Source organism: Solanum stenotomum, chromosome 3, assembly GCF_019186545.1.
Source record: "Solanum stenotomum isolate F172 chromosome 3, ASM1918654v1, whole genome shotgun sequence".
Classification (NCBI taxonomy): domain Eukaryota; kingdom Viridiplantae; phylum Streptophyta; class Magnoliopsida; order Solanales; family Solanaceae; genus Solanum; species Solanum stenotomum.
Window position 1 is genome coordinate 60263397 of NC_064284.1, and position 7984 is coordinate 60271380.

The 7984-nt window shown below is 35.1% G+C and overlaps 1 protein-coding gene across 1 annotated transcript; it reads left to right on the forward strand.

Annotated features, from left to right (window-relative positions):
• Positions 1 to 647: 647 nt before the first annotated feature.
• On the forward strand, positions 648 to 6959 carry LOC125859114 (uncharacterized). Its single transcript, XM_049538836.1, has 4 exons — positions 648 to 1088; positions 1209 to 1799; positions 6570 to 6695; positions 6759 to 6959. Exons 1-4 carry the CDS (start codon positions 648 to 650, stop codon positions 6957 to 6959), a joined length of 1359 nt encoding a protein of 452 aa, XP_049394793.1.
• Positions 6960 to 7984: the final 1025 nt, after the last annotated feature.

A 7984-nucleotide genomic window follows, 5' to 3' on the forward strand; every position in this document is an offset into this window, starting at 1 on the left:
ACCTATCCGTACAACCAAATTAAGGTGTTGTTTTATTTTTGCAACATGCCATATTTTTTACTACTCCCTCCGTCCCTTTTTATGTGGCAACATTTGATCGGGCACGGAGTTTAAGAAATGGATGAAGACTTTGAATGTTTACCAAATTGCCCTTCAAAAAATAATAATATTAAAATTTAAAAACAAAATATACACATTCCAATTTTTAAAAAAAAGTACACTCATTTTCTCTCTCCTATATATTGGTGAAGGCCAAAGTCAAAAAAGATAAAAGCACAGTAACTTTTCAGATTTATGTTCCCAAAATTACTCATTTTCTCTTTTCTCTTTCTAAGTAGTTTAGAAACCACTCTCTCTTTCTCTAATGAAGAAGATCGTCCCATTTCTACAAATCATGTTTTTTTTTAAAAAAAAATCCTCTTCTTGATTCCAATTATTTTTAGATTTGTGGCGCCAAAATCACATTAAATTTATGGCGCGAAATCATAATTTTGTTTGAATTTTTTCAGCAAGTGCTATTAAGAGAGATGTTTTTTATATTTTTATGTCATTTTTCCCTCTGTTACCTTTGAATAATTTCTCTTGCAGGACTATTGTATTGTTTTCTTTCATCTCCGTTTTTTTCGTTTCTTGCTTATACTCCAGAAATGAGTATAGTTGTATTTCCGGAAGATCCAACCACTAAAAGCAAGCGATTAAAATTTGAAAAACATCAAGCCATTGCAGATTGGCTTTTGAAAGAAAGCAAGGAAGGAAAACTCAAATATGGATCTTTAAAACAAGCTAGTATTTTGTTCAACAAATCAAGAAGAACTATTTCACGCATTTGGAAGCAATGTAAATCATCTGTTGATAATGGTACACCGTTGGATGTGTCTTCGAAACTTGTAGGCAGAGTTGGAAGAAAATGGGTGGAAGTTGACATTAATCAAGTTAAAGAAACTCCACTTTGTCATCGAACAAATATTCGATCTCTGGCTTTTGCGATGAACATGACAAAATCAACTGTCTTTCGGCGGATAAAAGATGGCACTATTCGGACACATACCAATTCCATTAAGCCTCAACTAACCGAACAAAATAAGAAGGTACGACTTGAATTTTGCTTTTCAATGCTTGATCAGAGCACAATTCAGACAAATCCGAAATTTGTGAATATGTTTAATTATGTTCACATTGACGAGAAATGGTTTTTTTAATCTAAAAAGAGTGAAAGGTACTACCTACTTCCTGAAGAACATGAGACTGATCCATATCGCTCTTGCAAAAGTAAAAACTTTATTCCAAAAGTTATGTTTATGGCTGCTGTTGCTCGTCCTCGATTTGATGAAAATGGAATTGAGCTATTTTCTGGAAAAATAGGTATTTTTCCATTTGTAGTTAAGGAACCAACTAAGCGGAATAGCAAAAATCGAACAGCAGGAACTCTCGAAACAAAACTCATTATATCAGTAACTAAAGATATCACTAGGGCTTGTTTGATTGAGAAAGTTCTTCCTGCCATTAGATCAAAATGGCCAGCTTGGGATTCAAACATTCCTATCTTTATACAACAAGATAATGCAAGACCACATATTGGTGTCAATGATTTGGAATTTGTTGAAGCTGCCCAAAAAGATGGATTCGACATTAGACTATGTTTTCAACCACCTAACAGCCCTGATTTAAATGTGTTGGACCTTGGATTTTTTAGAGCAATCCAATCTCTTCAATATCAAAAGGCTCTTTCAAATGTTGATGAATTAGTGGAAGCGGTGGAAAGATCTTTTGATGAAATGAAGGTTGAACAACTCAACCATGTATTTCTTACTTTACAATCTTGTATGATTGAGGTGATGAAAGATAATGGAGGCAACAACTACAAAGTGCCTCATTTGAACAAAAATAGATTAGAAAGAGAAGACAATCTTCCTCTTCAACTTTGTTGTGATATTGGTATTGTCAATCATGTTTCAACTCTACTTCAACAATGATAGGGATTACTAGTATGTCAAAATTTTCTTTTTTGAAATGCACTTTTGATAATTTTGCAGGAACATAGAAAATTTTAACAAATGAAAACTGAAATGATGTTTTATAAGTAGAGAAAGTACTAGTATTGTGTACATCTAAGGTGATCACCATGTAATTTTTGTACTCCTTTAATATGTGAAAGTTGAAATGATATTTTGTCAAGTATATTAGGAGCATTACTATTGTTTACAATCATGGTGACCATATGTAATTTTTGTACTTATGGCAATTAGTTATGAAAGTATAACAAAAACTACAATGGATCCAAAGTAGCATGAATTATTTGTAGCATTGTCATCATTTTTTTGGGTGCCTTATTGCTAATTTAATCTTAAAATCAATTTTCATTGATATTGAATTAAAATTGTAAGTTGAGAGCAATGTTACGAAACGATTATTATTGAATTGTTCACTATCTAGTTTGAATTTGAAGTTTTTGATTTTCCTTAAATAGATTGTAATTTAAGATAATCATCAAATTCATGTTAGAATACTTTTCATTAAAATCATTACCTTACTAAGTGAAAGCCCCAAAATTTTAGTGAAAAAATAAGAAAGCAATGTAATGTAAAAATGCAAATCTTTTTTTCTTGGTGAAACATTAGAAAGAACGAAGAATAACTGTGGACAAAAAAATTTATATAAATTGGAAAGAGTACAAAATGCTTAGGAAAAAAAAATGGACTAAAAAATGGTATTCTAGTCATATACAACAAAAAGCTGCAACATTGTTTTTATAGGAAAGAGAAATTGCAGGTTCAATTAATTATTGTTGACCTTTTATAAAAAAAAAAAGGAGTATTATTTTTAAAATTAAGTGGCACCAATAAGGGTAAAAGAGGAATTGTATGTTTAAATATTTGTCATATATGGAAATGTGACATTTTTTTTGGGACTGACCAAAAAGGAAATGTTGCCACATAAAATGGGATGGAGGGAGTAATATTTTTTCCATTTTTATTTCTTCTTTATGTTTTTCACATAGTTCCATAAACCATCGTTGCAAGAATTTCATTCTAGCTCCTAAGGTATCCGTTAATTCTGCTTCATTCCAACTTTTTATCATTTTTGAATTAAAAGGTTCTGGTAATTTTGTAAAATATAATTTGCTTATTTCTTTACTTTCTCCTGTGCTATATGTTCTTTTATAATAGTATTCTCTAAATGCACATGTATATTCATCTATGTAACACATATTACATATTGCTAATTTTGTCATTAGATTCCGATTTATGATTTTTTTCTTTATTTTGTTCTTCTACCTCTGTTGTCATACTACTAAATTCATTTCTTATAGCTATTTCGTATTTATATAGTATTTCCATAGATTTAGTAGCTATTCCTCCATCGAATTTTTTATTACTTCTTAAAGTTGTTAAGCTTTCACTTGTTAAATTTTGTAGCCATAATTTTACTGTTCCTATAAGTGTTCTTTCTATGTATCTTGGTGCCTCTGTTATTACTATCTTGTTATCTATTAATTGTTTTGATATGTATCACATCCATAATTGGATTGTTTTATTTATATCTGCTACACAGTCTAAATTTAAAAAACCATGTCGTTCAGTTATTGGTTTAGGTATCCATTTTTTATTTAATCTTTTATCCCATATAATTTTTTCTCTATCATATAGTTCGTAGTTTTTATTATAATATTTTTGTAACATCCCGCATCTAGAAATAATTATAATGTAGTTTAAATCTGGAAAATTTCGTTTTTGGAAAGTTCAAGGGAAATCTGGAAAATTGTAAGCAAGAAAAGTTGAGTTTTTGCCATTTTCAAATGATCATAACTCCTAGATCAGGATGATTTAGGAGTATATATAGATATGGTTGGAAAGCTCTTGGAACTATCTTTCCAACGCCGCCAAGTTTGTGCGATTCCGAGTTCGTATGAGTGAGATATGTTCTTTGGAAATTGGGCTGTTGGATTAAGGAAATGTCCAATCCGGATTCTAAAGGGTAGTTTGGTCTTTTCCATACCCTTTTATTTTAATTCGTTTTTGGTAATTAATAAGGGGTCTAAACTGAATTAAATCAGTTTAGACATTTACCAAATAGAGCTAGGGTTTTGGAGGAGGAACGCAAGAAAAGAGAAAAGGAGGAAAAAGCTAGATTCTTCATCGTCATAAGGAATTGCTTGTGAATTTTGCCGAGGATTCAATCCATTAAGATATGTAAGTTTCCATAGTGTTGGGTTCTTTCACCCACACACCATTCATGATTTATTCAGCTTAATTTCGTTTTTGAGATTTAAAGATTTGAGTTCTTGATAAGTGTTCTTGAAGTTTCATGAAGTTTTGAAGTAAGATTCTGCTTAGGTCAACTTTAAACGACCATATCTCTTAGAATATTAAGAGTTACGTGAGCCATAACCTATCCAATTAAAGGTAATTGAATCTAGTTTCAAAGCCTACCAGTTTCACATCAATCCAATATCTGAGTAAAAGGTTATGATTATTTTAGTAACCTATACAGTGCTGTTACGAATTAGCCGACGGGAAAATATTGAAAATAATCGTTTTTGTCTTTTTACCTCCAAGAAAACCATCAACGAATTTCTAGACTCATAAAAATCTCAAAACAATCAGATTTTCATCTTCACTCATGAAAATCATAATTTTTTGGCTATAGAGATTTTAAGAAACTAACTTAAGAATCTCAAGAAAGGTTTTCTTGATTGTTTACCTTTACGCTAGGGTTTCAAGACTTCTAATCAAGTTCTTCTTCAAGATTCTTCAAGAACCTTGTTTTTTTCAAGTATGTGAGGCTATCATAGTGTTGGACTAGTTCATACTCACGCCCTACATCTACGTTTAAATCAGTAAAAGAGGAATCTAGGATTTTTCCCCCCTAGATTTGAGTATTCTTGAAATAAGGTGATTTTGAGTTCTTGAGTTTGTGTTTCTTTTGAAAGTTCTATTCCTAATTATTATCGAATTGCTATATTGTTATTGAGATACTCCATAAACATGAGATCATGAACCTTGAATCCATAAATTCAAATTCAAGGAAAGTCAAGAGCCAAGTCTAGGAAGTTCTTACAGTCTTTTCAAGAAGTCTTTTACAAAATGCTTTTAACTTTGTTTTAAGACTTAAAGATCAAGTTGAGTAAAGAGTAAAGAGTAAAGATTTGAAGTTCATTTCTTCAAAAGAATATGGGGACTAAGTATTCCCAAAGAGATTTAAAATGTTTTCACATTTAAATAAGAGCGGAAACTGAGATTTTCAAAGAGCCTTCAGGCTAGTTTTCAAGAAAGAGTATTAGCTTTTTAAATGAAGCAAGTAGGGAAACTGAGATTTCCAAGATAGCGTTTGAGCTAAGTTTTGAGCACTAATCTCAAATCACAGGAGAAGTATGTTTTTAAAACATAAGAGCTATTATATTTTGGGAGTAGTATTGAGCACCGAATTGGGGGCGGGCATGAGTTTAGATAACTCACGTCTCCATAAAACCATATAGCCATCATGGGTAGAAATGGGTCATACTCTTTATATGAACCCCTTTCGAAATAGACTAGTGGATCCATTAGGCAGTTCAGGTCCTATACCTTTAGCCATGTATAGGATGCGCTGGCAGCGTGAGGTAGATCGTTGTATCATCACTATAGCTCTTAAGTGATGGTTGTCGGTTAGAGAAATTCCCACATAAGTTATTGTATTTTTATATACATTAGTTCATTATAATTTTAAATACATTTCAGAGTTACTTGTATCTTGCATACACACAGATTTGATATCATGTTTTTAAACAACTTTTCTTTATATTGCACTTGCTTTTGAACTGCTTTATATTGAAATGAGTTCTCTCAGATTCTTTCAAGCCTATATTATTTTAGCATTCCAACTCGCATACTCGTACATTCAATGTACTGATGTCAGTTGGCCTGTATCGTATTATGATGCAGACACAGGTAACTAGGATCGGCATTCCGGCGCATCGTTGATCCAGTGAGCCGTCCAGAGTCTGTAGGTGAGCCTCCTTGCTTTCCGGAGGATCCATTTCATTGCTTTCTAGTTTAGTTCATTAGGATGTTGTGGGGTCTGTCCCAACATCCATCTTAGTTGTTATTAGAGGCTTCATAGACAGTCAGATGTTAGTCCTTTGAGTTTTTTTTCAATATCATTTGTTATTGTTAAGACTTGGGTTGCCACTTTTGGCTAAGTTGAATGTTTAGCTTTTAACATTCTTAGTTATCCTATAATTTAGTTCAGTTAAGTGCTATTGACCATTAAGTATGAATATTGTCTTCCGCTGAGTAAGTAAGCCAGGCCAAGGGTTCACTTGTGGCAATCAGTGGTCTTCGAGTGCCAGTCTTACCCAGGGTGTAGGCTTGGGACGTGACAAACTTTGTATCAGAGCACAGGGTTCAAGAGTCCTAGGGAGTCTATGAAGTTATGTCTGTAGAGTCCTAGTTATCGGTGTGAAGCGCACCACATCTATAATTAGGAGGCTGCAACATTTAGGAACTACCTCACTTCTTTCATACTCATTTCGTGCGTTAGAGTTGATCTCCAAAAAGTTTCCCTCTAATTCGTGCTTGTGCGTGTTTCAGATAATCATGCCTCTACAAAAAGCAGTCAGAGGTGGTCCAGCTAGGAGGAATGTTGAGGAGCAAGAACTACCCAATGCACTTGAGGTGCAACCGCAAGGAGAAGTGACCAATGCTGAGTTCAGAGAGGCAATTAGGATGCTGAGTCAAGTTGTGACCAACCAAGCTGGGCAGCAGAGAGGAGCTCGGTAGGAAGAGCCTGACACTTCAAGGATTCGAGAATTCTTGAGGACGAACCCTTCAAGTTTCACTGGTTCAGACACTACTGATGATCCGGAGAACTTCATTGAGGAGTTGAAGAAGGTATTTGAGGTGATGCATATTGCTGATACTGTGAGAGTTGAGCTAGCTGCATATCAGATGAAAAATGTTGCTAGGACTTGGTTAGATTAGTGGAGAGGGGGTAGAGCTAAGGATGCACCACCTGCGAGCTGGGCCTGTTTTGAGGAAGCTTTCTTAAAGCGCTTCTTTCCCTGAGAATTGAAAGAGGCTAAGGTACGGGAATTTCTAACACTTAAGCAAGATTCTCTGAGTGTGCATGAGTATGGGTTGAGGTTCACCCAACTGTCTCGCTATGTTCCTGAAATGGTTGCGGACATGAGGGGTAGGATGAGTTTGTTTATTGCTGGTTTGGGCTGTCTATCAAGCAGAGAGGGTCGGGTAGAAATGCTTATTGGGGACATGGACATTTCGAGGTTGATGGTCTATGTGCAACAGGTAGAGGAAGAGAAGCGAAGAGATAGGGAGGAGTTCAAGAACAAGAGGGCTAAGACAGGGAATGAGTTCGGACAGCAGAGGAGTAATGTCAACCGGTCGTCTTTCCAACAGAAGCAAAGGAGACCTGCTCTATCATCTGCTAGTCCACCTGCACCTAAGAACAAGGGTAAGTACTATGGTCAGAATTCCAGAGCTAAACCTGTTTATTCTCAGGGCAGTGTAGCGCAAGGGGGAAGTAAGCCTCCTGCCTGCGCCAAGTGTGGTAGGAACCACTCAGGTGTTTGTCGTGAGGGCTCCACTGGTTGTTTCAAGTGTGGTCAGAGTGGGCATTTCATGCGAGAGTGTCCAAAGAACAAGCAGGGTAATGGGGGCAATAGAGCCCAGCCTTCTTCAGCCACTCCACCAGATAGAGCTGCACCTAGAGGAGCTACTTTCGGTACTGGCGGAGGAGCAAACCACCTCTATGTGATCACTAGTTGCCAAGAGCAAGAAGATTCCCCAGATGTTGTCACTGGTATGATTCAAGTCTTTGACTTTACTGTTTATGCTTTGCTTGATCCAGGAGCGAGTTTATCTTTTGTAACTCCATATGTTGCTATGAATTTTGATGTTATTCCTGAGCAACTTAGTGAACCATTCAGTGTTTCCACACCTGATGGTGAGTCTATTCTAACAGAGAGAGTTTATCGTGATTGTCCTAT

Bases quoted from the DNA above. Each gene is read 5' to 3' on its own strand.
- LOC125859114 (XM_049538836.1), top strand. From the start codon at position 648: ATGAGTATAGTTGTATTTCCGGAAGATCCAACCACTAAAAGCAAGCGA. The intron at 1,800-6,569 runs GTATTTCTTACT...TGCGTGTTTCAG, and splicing joins AGGTTGAACAACTCAACCAT to ATAATCATGCCTCTACAAAA. The intron at 6,696-6,758 runs GCAATTAGGATG...GGAGCTCGGTAG, and splicing joins CCAATGCTGAGTTCAGAGAG to GAAGAGCCTGACACTTCAAG.